The sequence below is a fragment of the Hyalella azteca genome, unplaced genomic scaffold, assembly GCF_000764305.2.
Source record: "Hyalella azteca isolate HAZT.00-mixed unplaced genomic scaffold, Hazt_2.0.2 contig3116, whole genome shotgun sequence".
NCBI classification, from domain to species: domain Eukaryota; kingdom Metazoa; phylum Arthropoda; class Malacostraca; order Amphipoda; family Hyalellidae; genus Hyalella; species Hyalella azteca.
Window position 1 is genome coordinate 16,833 of NW_025933369.1, and position 13,658 is coordinate 30,490.

General features: G+C 33.7%; 1 protein-coding gene across 1 annotated transcript; it reads right to left on the bottom strand.

Annotated features, from left to right (window-relative positions):
- Nucleotides 1-1,100: 1,100 nt before the first annotated feature.
- Nucleotides 1,101-11,565, bottom strand: LOC108672785. Its single transcript, XM_018160516.2, has 10 exons — nt 11,489-11,565; nt 7,060-7,258; nt 6,571-6,621; nt 5,354-5,509; nt 4,332-4,592; nt 3,752-3,877; nt 3,294-3,386; nt 2,739-2,888; nt 2,243-2,365; nt 1,101-1,726 (listed from the first exon to the last, which is right to left on the bottom strand). The coding sequence occupies exons 2-10, from the start codon at nt 7,241-7,243 to the stop codon at nt 1,617-1,619; spliced, it is 1,254 nt and encodes a 417-aa protein (XP_018016005.1). The 5' UTR covers nt 7,244-7,258; nt 11,489-11,565; the 3' UTR covers nt 1,101-1,616.
- Between the last annotated feature and the right edge of the window lie 2,093 nt (nt 11,566-13,658).

The window sequence follows — 13,658 nt, forward strand, 5'->3', positions numbered from 1 at the left end:
CAAATATTTAGGCGTAGTTTGATTTTATGAATGAAACAAATGCATATTTCAACAATAGTATATATTCACCGCAGTCTGTATTTTTTCACTAAATAGTTCTGCACATGTGTACAGTTATTCTAAAAACATATTTTGGTGTTCTATACGCGTATAAAACATTAGCTGAAATGAAAATTGTGAATACCCATTAATCTTACAAATAGAAGTAGAATAATCGTTTATGTCCTACAATCCATTCATTGATTAGAACATCAATTAATGCATACCGTGATGTTTAATGCATACCATCGAAAGTTTTTTTCTTCGTGATTACTTTATATTGGAAATCATCTACGCTTAATATGTTTGTCGTTAGCTCCTGTTGTAAAATACCTTAGTTGACACTCTAAACAATTTCGCCTTTAATATTTTTTCTAGGCATTTTTTTCGACGGCCAATAAATAATAGCGATCGGGATAGCTGAGGTTCTCATAGACGCGAGGTTGAATTCACGTATCATAATATCCCTAATATATTTACCGCGATAAAAAATTTGAATTTGTTCTGTATTAGAACTAGAATATAAAACGCGGGAATTTATTCAAAGTTTCTCGTTTTCGTTTCTTGACTAAAATATATCATTTTAATCGCCGACTATTAAATATATTAGGGATATTATGATACGTGAATTCAACCTCGCGTCTATGAGAACCTCAGCCATCCCTATCGCATTTCTTTATAGGCCGTCGAAAAAAAATTCCTATGAGAAAAATTCAGTTCAAAATTGGGGATGAAATCAGTTGAACTATGGAAATTCATTCTGCGTCCTATGATTATAATCGTTGTCGGCTATTCGGTTGTCGGCTATTCAACATATAGTTCAATCTTGATATATTATTTTATTGTGGATGAGATCGAGCAATTTTGTGTTTGGAAAAAGAACAAGTAATTGACGAGTTGTCGGTTTTAGTTCAGCTCAAATATTTTAAATTATTTTTCGAATGAAAATGTTCTAATTTTATAACGTAAAATATCTTTCATTGATATCATTGTTCGTGATAGCGATAAAAAAAATTGTAGATGAAATAGTTTAATCTCATAGGTTGGATTAAAACTACAAATGAGTTCCGTTCATGTTTTGATGAAAGAAAACACTTTAACAGCACATAATACCTTCAGCATCTTAAGCACTAAAAGTTCACTCTATAGAGCGAATAACAATATTATTATTAGCAACAACAAATAAATAGGTATATTTCCTGCATTATAAGTATTGAATGTATATTGTCATAAAGTTTAATTCTAATTCAACGATCTTAGTTAAACTGCAAAATTCCAGTACATTATTAACCATCAACTCCTCAATCAAACAACAGAGTATCATAAATTAGGGTCTTCTTATTTTCATTTTTTTTGGTTAAACCAAGAAGTTAAATAATTTTTTCTGTTTACTTACCGCTACAAAAAAATGAGACAACTAACAACGCCATAATATTGAAATTTCGTAGTAGAAATTCATCAGCACTTTTTTCCAACGCAGCGTAAAAATCATTATGCTTTTTGATCAGTGATTTTAAACATATAAAAACGCGAAAACTGTTTTTTTAGTAAGTGAAAAGACGCCGCGCGATGTTTAATTAAGAATTGCACAAGTTCTGACGGAAGTTCAACTCGAATCCGAAATTTTCTTTGTCGCCCTCCTCATCAACGTCGGTCACGACGTGCAGAGTGTAAGGCTGAGACGCAGCTGAAATGATATTAAAATTAGTGCAGGAAAATTTGTTCCATTTTTTCGTACTCATGCAATTTAGAAAACAGCTATCTCATACATTTTATATTGACAACATTTTAACATAAATTGTGACGTAGAACAAAATTTTGCAATATTATTCGAATAGATTATTGATTTTCAAATGAAATATTATCACACTTTAAGAAACAGTGTTTTCTGGGTGACTTTAACTTCAAATATCAGTACTTTTTCAAAGAATCAGAATACTAGGACTCATTTTAACTCCAATGATCATACAGTACTCCGAATCATTCAAGTATGAATATCAGTAGTACGAATGAATTTTCACCCCAAAGATCGGTACTGTCGACTCATTTTAATTCCGAAAATCTATACTACAAGTCATTATTTGCAACAAATATCAATACAACGATAAATATTACGTGTAATAAACAGTACAACGACTCATTTAACTCTAATAAACAGTGCTGGGAATAATTTTTTTCACCAAAGTTCAGTACTGCGACTCACTTTTGACCTCAGGGAACTTGGTGCCGCAGAAACGCTCAGCAGGTCTAGTAGTTCTGGCGTCGGTCTCCACGTAACCTCCTGGGATGGTGATGAAGTCGGAGGTGCATTCTGTTGTGCCGGACTCTGGAATTTCATCATAAATTGACAATATTAGAATAAATTACAGAAAAACTCAAAGTTTTTGATTATATCGATATTCATGTTTTTTTAAATAAATTTATCGTCAGGCGGGTCACATAGAGGTAAATATTTTAAATTATTTATTTCGTTGAAAGATCACCATAGCCTCACCTTAAGATTATAGACAGTGTTTGTCCTAAAACATATTGCATTTTTAGGTTTTGTTTTAAAATAATTAGAAACCGATTCAATTGCTTTTTCACGCGAATCGTGGCATACTCTTCAATTCAATATTATAACAGCTATTCATATTTAATGAAAATGGCAACCGGGGAAATTTGAGAAAATTGAATTTGAATTTTCCGAGCAAACTCACTTGATGTGAACTGCTCGCTGGGTACAGACGCGTCTCCAGAAATAGTGAAGGTGAAATCACTGCGAGGATTTTGGTTCCATGTGACATCGCAATACCCGACCTTTGAGTTGATGCACACACCGTAGTTCATGTTCTGTAGCTCACCAGGCCCTGAAAGTTAATAATTATATACGATTATATAACAATAATAATACACATTTTTTAATAGTATGAATAATATTTTTCCTATTAGAATTAAATAAAGATAATGATATGAATAGAGGAGTTCATATGAGTAAGCTTTCATCGAAATTTTAGACGGATTTGTGCATATTGTGATTGCCACCTTATCGTACAACTGAATATCTGTGGGAAAACATCTTAAATAAAATTTTATTCTGGGAATAAGAAGTTGAAACTCATGAAATTTAAATAAATTAAATCGCCCAAATTGAATTAAATTGAAAAAATAGTTATATGAATTACTATACAGGTGCGATTGTCAAAGACAAGAATATTTGAAAAATATTGAAAAAAATATGACAAGAATATTTGAAAATTCTTAACATCGCACACCTTCGCCCGCAATAAACGCGTTTTGACGGCGGAAGTTGAAGCTCTTGACGCTGCCGGAAGTTTCGTTGAAGAACTGCAGGCATCCAGCGGGTGCTGAAAATATAATTGAATTAATCCATCGATTCGAAAGTAAAAAGATGTTTTGCCTGTTGGTCATGGGCAGTAAAAGCCATGATTATAAAAATATAATTCAAATTTCCACTCACGTTTAACACTGTATGGTAAATTTATTCGATATGTCTTTAGTTTAAAATGCAATCAAACAAGGAAATATTTTTAGATCCGTCACTCCTATTGAGTTTATCTTAGGCGGATGTCGAATGCCAATTTTATTCAACATGATTTTGAGTAGAATTTCTAGGTAAAATATATGGGAGCTAAATTAGAATATAATGCAGTTGTATAGTAAAACGGTAAAATACTTTACAAAATGACCCTTTATTTTCTCAAATGTTCACCTCGATCTGGGGAGTTGCAGCTAATTTGAGTGATTTTGATGTCCCACTTTCTGCCCATGGTTCGGACGCTGGATGTGTCCATGGTGAGTACGATAGGGCCACCGCCAGGCTTTACGTTGATGTACACTGACGAACACAAAAAAAAACATTCAATAGACGGATCAACATTAAAATTTGTTGTAAACTTGCTTATTAGTACAAATGAGAAAGTTCTATTATTGGGGTGACAGAAAAAATATAAAGATATTGATAATTAGTAGTGAGCCGTCTTGGTTCTTCCAGCATCTATTACCTAAATGATATAAAACTACACCTGCAAGACTCTCTTTGAATGAAGCACGTGTTCATATATAAAAAAGTTACTAACTTTGCTGACCGGTCTTATGTCCACAGATTTTCAATTACCGAAAAAAAATTTAGATCATCATTTTCCTTAAATGAACAACGAATGAAATCAATAAAGAACACAATGTGCTAGCCGATCAAATTTCCACAGATTTGTGATTCCCAAGAAAAAAAAACTACGTAATTCTCTTAAAATGTAGCATAAATCCATTTTAAAAAGATTAGAAAAACTCACTGTGCTGGCCAGTCAGATCTCCACAGACTTTAGGTGTGTATGAGCCTCCAGTGACGCCGAAGAAATCATCGACGCAGTTGGAGCTCGCGTCCGGACCGATGATACTGAAGGCGTCGAAGTCGAGGCGGTATTGACAGATGTTAGAGTTCATGGGGTTGACTGTGAGCTTGCACTCTCCGGAGCCCTTGTCAACCGACGAGAAAGTGCTGCTTACGAAGTGGCTGATGAACATGTCCGTGGTTTCGCCGCATTTCTTTGCGACTGAAACAGTGAAAGTGATCTATTAATTTATGATGAAACCAAATTTATTTTATTATCAGGAATTTACTTATTCATGAGGAAACAAAATTAATTTATTTATCAGTGAAGCAGGATTTTGTGATAGAGAAAATAATGCGTTGAAAATTTGAATACTTAGTAAGATTTACGACAAATCGGGGATTAAGTAATTACGTAATCCGCTAATAACAATGCATTAAGTAATTGCTTAATCACGAAATAGCAATGATGAGGTAATTACTTAATCACCATTTAATAAATTATTTAAATTACTTAATGACAACGCATCTAGTAAAGTAAAGCACAAGGAGCTGGCACCAACAAAAGTCATAGGCAAAATCCAATACACAGAATAGACAAATAACTTTTGAATTATTTTGATATTCTGTATGATATATGATATCATTATATATGTATATATAGTCAATGATATGTTTCCTCTCATCACTATAAATGACCATCATATATTAAATCACTCAAAAAAATGGCTCATATTGTACAAATACTGACACCCTTTCTGCATGTAGCACTATTAAATCCTTATACCAAACAAAACTGATTCAGGATGACCCACACATTGCGTTAAAAATGCATAGCTATTCGGACAATGTCTCTCAATTCTTCTGAGTGTGCATTAGTGTCTCAATTTCACTGAATATACTCGGGATCTCTTGGTACCAGGCCCTTTATGTACGAATAGCATTGTAGATGGTAAATGTATCTGTATTTAATATGACACTCACAGACGCAGCACGAGCCGATTCCTCCACCACAGGCGCCGAAGCTCTCGCCGCGGTAGTAGAGGCAGTCGGTGACGCGCAGGCAGATGCCCGCATTGTAGTTGTCATCGTTGGTTGTCTTGCAGATCAGCGGGTCCAGGCCCGACACCGGGAATAAAACTGCACGAAGCGATGTAAATTAAAATGCATTTAATTGAAGGAAATAGCGAAAAATGCTTCATAGAAAACAGCATGGAAAACAAATAACATTGAATTTGAAGTAGGAAGACACCGGGAATAAAACTGCACGAAGCGATGTAAATTAAAATGCATTTAATTGAAGGAAATAGCAAAAAATGCTTAATAGAAAACAGCATGGAAAACAAATAACATTGAATTTGAAGTAGGAAGACACCGGGAATATAACTGCACGGAGTGATGTAAAAGTAGAATGCATTAAGTTGTAGGAAATCGTGAAAAATACTTCTTAGAAAACAGCATGGAAGNATCGATAAATATTCGAAAGCCCATCGGATTCAAGCTGTATTAAAGCTGTCTCTTATACACATCTAGATGTGTATAAGAGACAGCTTGTGAACGATGCTACACTAAAAAATCATGGAAGGCAAATAACATTGAATTTGAACTAGGAACTTGTGAACGATGCTACACTAAAAAATCATGGAAGGCAAATAACATTGAATTTGAACTAGGAAGTTTTGAACGATGCTACATTAAAAAATCATGGAAGGCAAAAATCATTCAATTTGAACTAGGAACTTGTGAACGATGCTACACTAAAAAATCATGGAAGGCAAATAACATTGAATTTGGATTAGGAAGTTGTGAACGATGCTACACTAAAAAATCATGGAAGGCAAATGACATTGAATTTGAATGAGAAGAGTGCTTAAAATAAGAGATGCTAAAGAAGAATGTTATTAATTGTAGGTCTTTGTAAAAGATGCTCCGTTAAAACAGTATGCACGGCAAATAAAATGGAATTTAAAAGAGTTTTTTTGTATTAATAAAAAAGGAGGTGGAAGGAGGATGAAAATTAAATGTGAAATGTTTTGATCGGTTGAAAAATATATGTTTACAAACATATTATGAATAATAATGAATGTCATGAGCGGATTAATGCTTTAATTTAAAATTAGAGTTCATTCAACATTGAAGTATCACTATTAACGGCTTGTTAATAGTTAATAGGGATCAAAGTTTTTATGAAATTTACCGACCTGAGAAAGCCTCGGACACGCTGTTTTGTCGCAGCCATGAGAGTCCTCCAGCTGTGGAATACAAATATGATAAGTTAACTTTACGGCTATAAACTCGATATAAATCTCAATCAGACTGGTTTCTGGAATTTCCTAGAGAAATTCATTTTTTCAAACATAACTCAAATCCAAACCGGTAATTTAGATTTTCAATACATCTTTTTATATTAAGGCTTTATAATATTTATAATTCCTGAGTTTTTTTAATTTTTAAGCATTTTTCCCAACCGGCAAAGCATATCCAATTAAGAATAAACTTTGATGTTATTCCCTTTCAATCAAGTTTTGATTTACATGCATTCCTGTCATAAGACTTTTCATTCTAACGTGACATTGGATCTAGAAAATAATGTATATATATAACAAATATAATATACATGTATAATGTATATATAATATTATGTATATATATAACTTATTTCACGATAATGTCTAATGATTGAGACCCACAGCTGGAGTCAGAGGTCGACTGTCTTTGTTGTTCTGCAGCGAGCTGTCTGGCTGCCTCGTACGCCCCTCTGGGCACCAGCACATCAGCAGCGGCAGGAGCGGCAGGCTTAATCTCCTCGGCCGGCACAGTTCCGGCCGTCACCGAGCCCACCAGCAGCGTAACCAAAAGCATCGATCCCAACATGACGGCCGAGCTCGTCTGAAGAGAAATTGTCCAGAAATTATTTTGAAATATACAATAATAAATATTTGTTTAAAATATTACCTAATAAGATCGCCGACAATTTTTCTTAAATTTAAGCAATTACAGTCGATGCATTGCTTCAAATCTATTTGAATGGTATAATTTAAAATGATGAAAATTCAATAGCTGAATTGTATGAAAATGCAATATTTATGCCTGAAGGAATTTTTAGCAAAGTCATGGTTTTTATGTTCAGCCAGAGCTATTCCTTGCACCGGAGACTTTACTCACTAAATGTTGCGACGCAAGTATATGTGCTATCATCGAAATTTTTTGCATGCATCTTTTATTAGAAGTGATAGGGTATCATTGTGAAATCAATTTCATCATTAAAGTGAAAATTTTGGTTGTTTTTTTAATAAAAATTTGCTCGTTATTCGTCAACTTAGGAGGACCGCACCACAACAAAAATTATGTCCAGGAATATTTGATTGAAAGACATTTTAACAAACTTGATTCAGAATCTGAATTTTGTATTTTAACAAGTCTGTGATAACAAAATGAACCATTGATTAATGAAACACTCCTGCTACTTTGTCCAGAATCTGAATAATCAATGAAATAATGATAAATTCGCAATTCTTTCCATTCCACTTAACTATAATTTCTTGATTGAAGGTACCAAATTATCCTAAAAAAGTTCAACTCAAGGCAAGGCTTGCTCTCTGAACCATGATGGGAAACTTGAAAATTTATTCCATTGTACGTAATGAGTAATCAATGAAATCATGATAAATTTACAATTCTTTCCCTTCCACTTAACTATATTTTCTTGAATTTACGACATTATTCTAAAAATATTCAACTCGCTACAAAGCTTGCTCTCTGAACCATGATGGGAAACTTGAAATTTTATTCCATTCTACGTAACCTTTGCCCCGAGAAAGAGATGAGAACCAAGCTAGAACGTGGGAGAATGTCTTCAGGAGAAAGCTGCGAGAAAGTTAAGCCGTACAAAGGACTCGGTTCTTCCAGGGCACGAAAAACAAGTTCACGCGAGACCCCAAGTTGCCTGCGCGGGACGCCTTGGTTCAAATGCCGTGACCTCTTACACCGATATACGTTCACCGATTGTATTGCGAACAACGAATAAATTCAAGTGCATATTGAACGCGTGCAAAATAAAATGTAATAATAATTTCACAGTCATTATTGTGAATAATGATTCTATTGAATTTAGAACGAAAATACACTTTTATATTAGGTGTCCGATCAACTGCAGGCAACATAATGAATTATTAAAAAAAAAGAAATCCTTACTAGTGAGAAAATAAGACTTTCTCGGAACTAATTTCAGATTAATAACAGAATTATTTATTTAATTACTGATTTATTTCGTTTTAGGTAGGAAATCATGACAAGGAGTAACATCCGCAATAGCTGAATTTTAGTTATTTAACCCTCTTACTAAACGAAATTACTATTTATTATACAAATTCAAATTATATTTTGAATCTTTAATCCTCTCAATAATTTTTGATTAAAAAATTGGCAGTTTTCTTCGACTGCAGAATTGTTAGGAAACTTGAAAACTTTTTCTTTTCATCTTGTAAGGGTTCCTTTGGAATTGCATCCTGTGAGAGGGCAAGTCTTGAAAAAGTGTCGAATTTTCATAATCATTCCCTCAGTCTACTGCTTTTCCGTTTCTGCAGTGCCCGTGAACATCGTTTCAAGTATGTACGTGGATATAAAGAACAAGTGAGAATTGCTATATATAATCAATTTTAAATCTTAGTCATTTCTTGGAGAATTTCAAGCATCGTAAAGTTCCAAGATCCGCCGTTTATATATTCCTGCACGGCCTATGAAAATTCGACGCTGCTGTCAATTGCAGAGAGCAAATAATTTTTTCGGTCTCAATGTGTGCATCGGGAAATATAGAAAAAACGGCTCCCAACGCAGTCGCGAAAGTGGATGTTTAAATACTGCAACTATTTGGTTGCAAAATTGCTAAAAAGTAAATGAACAATTTTCATATTTTTCTGATCATACTTCTTCATCTGTGAACTGGACTACTAATAAAACCGGTCTGTGTAGACATGACTTTTGAAAGTGACACACTTCTTACTTTTAGTTTAATAGATCACAGCATGTGAACCCTTGGCAGCAATGCTACCGACTTCTAAATTGAAAGGTAGTTTCTCTCGTTACCGGATCAATTGAGGGTGGTTCTAAACTTTTCATTCGCGAATTACGTCATTTCTAATATTTACATGAAATTTAATCCCTATTTGATATGTACATGATATTTAATTCCCATCTGTTTCTTTTTGACCCCTAATTGCTTCAGAAAAATTTGATTTTTTTTAATTTACGAACGATTATAAACATCTGCCCAATTATGTATCTATCAATCAGTCCAGGGTTTGTGGAGTAGGATAATAATTAGTGAATTAAGACGCAGCCAATAATTTTGAAACTTGCTGTTAGCAAGCGACTTTTTTCGCACTTCGTTTGCATTAAAAAGCCATCGAAGTTAAGATCGAATTTAATGAAAGGTGAACTGATTTGCCAATAGCTTTAAATATTTTACATTGCGAGTGAGAACATTTTAACGCCAACCTGAAGTAAGTATGAATATCATGTATATTTGTTAGAATACTTTGATGAACATCATGAATAACCACCTCTTAACGTAAATTTGATATTCATTCATTCATTCGTTTATTCTTGTAAGCTTGTAATCACCCGAGTAATCGGTTTTATCACATTTATGTGAAGCATTCTATTAACATGTGAACATTTATGAAAAACGTGAGCCAATCAAAGCCATTCAATTCTAGTGAATGCAAAAATTGAAGATCAAACACAAATGAAAAAAAAAATAATATATGTGAATACTTCTATAATTATTACACGTTAATTTCAGATTTGATTATATCAGTTATTTTATCTATTTGTTGATTAATTTTTTAAATTATATGCATAATTTATTGAATTTAATCTTAATCTAATCTAGAATAGAGGATATAATTTGTAAGTTGCTCCTTCTACGCTCAGGCAAACATCTATCCATTGTAATTTCACTCAACTTTTTAAATATTATCTAGAAGCCAATGAAAGCTTTCTGCTAAGGATGACGAATGAATAATTTTCACCGTTTTTTAAACATTAATTGAGGCCAAAGAATGTTATGCCAGGAAAGAGGCACGCACAGCATCTGGTGAAGAGGCAAGTCTTTTTGCTACTTGAAAATAGCGGCGTCGAGTGCCACGAACAGCACGGCTGCGACGTAACGGTAGACGAGATTGGGCATGCATACCGTTTGGCGAAGCTCCGTATGTTGCGGCTCTTGTTCTACATTAAACTAAGTGCATGGTAAGATTTCTTGGAATTTCGCCGATTATATTGGATGCAGGGATAACGAAACGTTGAATTTTCAGGTTCAGAATACTGAGAAAAGTTTTTAGTTAAAAAATTATTTGCTTGGTGACAGTACTTAACGCTGTAAAATGCATCGTTAGGTTTGCAGGCAAAATTTGCATGCAATGAATAATGTGAGAGTTTCAAATTTATTCAAATCTACTCATAAATAAGATGTGAAGCATTATTAGTGTTCAATTTGCATCTTATTCATTTATTCATTTAATTCCACATTTTTATTTTCGGTTTCAATTGATTTCAATTCGCATTTATTTATTTATACATCAATTAAATATTTCAATTGAGATCACCTAAATTGAAGTTGTATTCGATTTGTAGTAGAGTCTGGCAAATTTAAAAAACATAAAATGGTTCATGTAATGTGAAAACAACTGCATCAGAAGGTACAAAAAGAGTCTGTTCTTAATCATTGACAGAAAAACAACGATTTTTTTCAGGAATGCTTAAGTTCATTTTAATTATCCAAAACAAAACTATTACAGTCTCATATGGTAATTCTTTCGTCTTAGTTATCAGAATTAAGTTGAACCCTGACTCTAGAACGCATTCTTACACTTTAATTATACAGCTTGACAATTCATACTAATTTATCAACAGTCTTCTGACCGGAGGCAGTCCACAAAAAATATTTAGGCGTCTAAAAAAGTTAAAAAACACGAAAATATTGTAAAAAGTTTTAACGAATTATTCGGATCACTATTCTCAGTCTGGAAAAACCCTAAATAACTCCAATACTGGTTTGAATTTCAGTATTAAAATCATAGAAAGTTAATAAAACTGAGCGGTGCGTTTGCGACTCACCTTCCTTCAGCAGATCCGAGAGAAGTTTGAACCAAAAGGAGGTCACCGGACGACTTATATACTCCTCGTAACTCGAGAATACGTCGGAGCTCTTCGACTCAAGGTGCACGCATCCGAACAAAAGAATTAAGCTATTTTGGGAATAAATCGTAAAGCTGAGGCTTATAAAGAAATTTAAATAAAAAGGAAACTTGGAAAAAATAAATTTGAAAAAAGAAAGGACACAAGCTGGGGTAATTCATTACAATTAATGTCTATGAAGGTGTTTTATCATGCCCGCTGAAGTACTTTTACACGAGTCAAATTGCTGTTTTTTCAGAGCACTAGTGAATAGGGTTATGTGCACTGATGAATGTGTTACTGTGTACCTACCAATGAATGTCAAACTGTGTTACGGTGCTGAATGAATAATCGAATACATATAATAATATTAATAATAACGGTGCTTCAAAAAGTCCAAATGAATGATCCTGCTTCTAGCCAAACAATAGTATTAGATCACCCAACAGCGGTTCCTTCTGAAACCCTGCCGCACTGCCATCTCATGTGTCATCTCATGTGTCATCTCATGTGTCATCTCATGTGTCATCTCGCGTGTCATCTCATGTGTCATAAGATTCATATACACGTTGTGTCATCTCATGTGTCATCTCATGTGTTATCTCATGTGTCATCTCATGTGTCATCTTATGTGTCATCTCATGTGTCATCTCATGTGTCATCTTATGTGTCATCTCATGTGTCATCTCATGTGTCATCTCCTCTCAGACAACAGTGTCTTCTCCTACCCAACAGTGGAATCTTTTCACACTCCACTGTAGAATATTCTCATACCCCTAGCTCAGTAGCGTTTTCTCAGAGCGTGCATTGTTGCCGTTATATGCATCACAGTAATGTCTTGCCTTATCAAACACTGGTCATCTACGCTACTAAAATTAATTTTTAAATTTGAGCTGAAGAAATCCTGCAGCATGACGACAGGTAGCTGAATCTCTTTTATTGGATATTTAAGTATATGACATGAAGCTGATAAGATATGCATCATAAAAGTCACGAAAGTAATAAAGATTTTTTAAAATTAAAAAAATTAAAATGCATCGAATGAACGGCTAGTAATTTTATTCACATATATATGTTTGTAGATGACACACTCATGGATTGTCTGAAAATAATAACATTGTATTACGATCCAAATACAGTGGCAATTTGGCTAGTTAATTTTATCCATTCAACATTATCTATTTATGTTTGTATGCAGGCATCCATGACGTCCATTAAAAGTGTCACATGACTGTATTTTCATTAAGATAGATTCCGGAAAAATTAAATTGCTCCCAATATTCAACTTATGACATACGCAGTTACGAAGGAAAGCATTGACCCAGAAAGCCTCCACAACAACGAAACAATAACGTTAATAAATTTAAATCAATGTTTCTATTTGAGTTTTTACCAAAACTAAACATTTGTCAAGCTGTATTAAAGACATGCAATATTTATTAAGGACTCGTCATAACAAACAATTTTTACTATATTTTGATGTTGAATTAAATTAAGTAGACAATACTGCAATAAGACGACCAAAAAGTTGCGTTAATTTCTGGGTCCAGAGTTTTACTTTTACCAACGAACGATGTATCACCAATTACACTCCCGACCCTGTACGAGATTATTGATTATTAAGGACACTAAAGTTTTCTTTTCATTAGTTCCGAGAATCAAACTAGCATTATAAAATTTGACGTTGCTTGAAAAATCATAAAATTTTTGGGTTCTGAATTAGAAGAATAATACGCCGTTTCAATGTCTTTACCAGCTTCCATGAATCGGCGAACTTCAGTCCTGCACTTCATTGTTGACATTCAATTTTAACTGAATTTTTTTTTTATTTCTCGGCCTTTTTAATAATTCATATAATTTACTATCGCTATTACTTCTTCTGCATTGTACTGTACTTAAGGTCTATGATACAATTTTCTATTTCACAATCGTCAACATATTAACACTGCGACAAGCATTATTTATTTCATCACTGAGGTGCCAAAGCCTGAACCGTTAATAAGAACCACAAACACTCCTTTCTCATGCAGACCTCAACCACTTTCTCTCTGCCTTTGCCTCGCAATAAATTGTTAAGGAAACAAAGATCTACCTGCCTTTCTCCGATCGA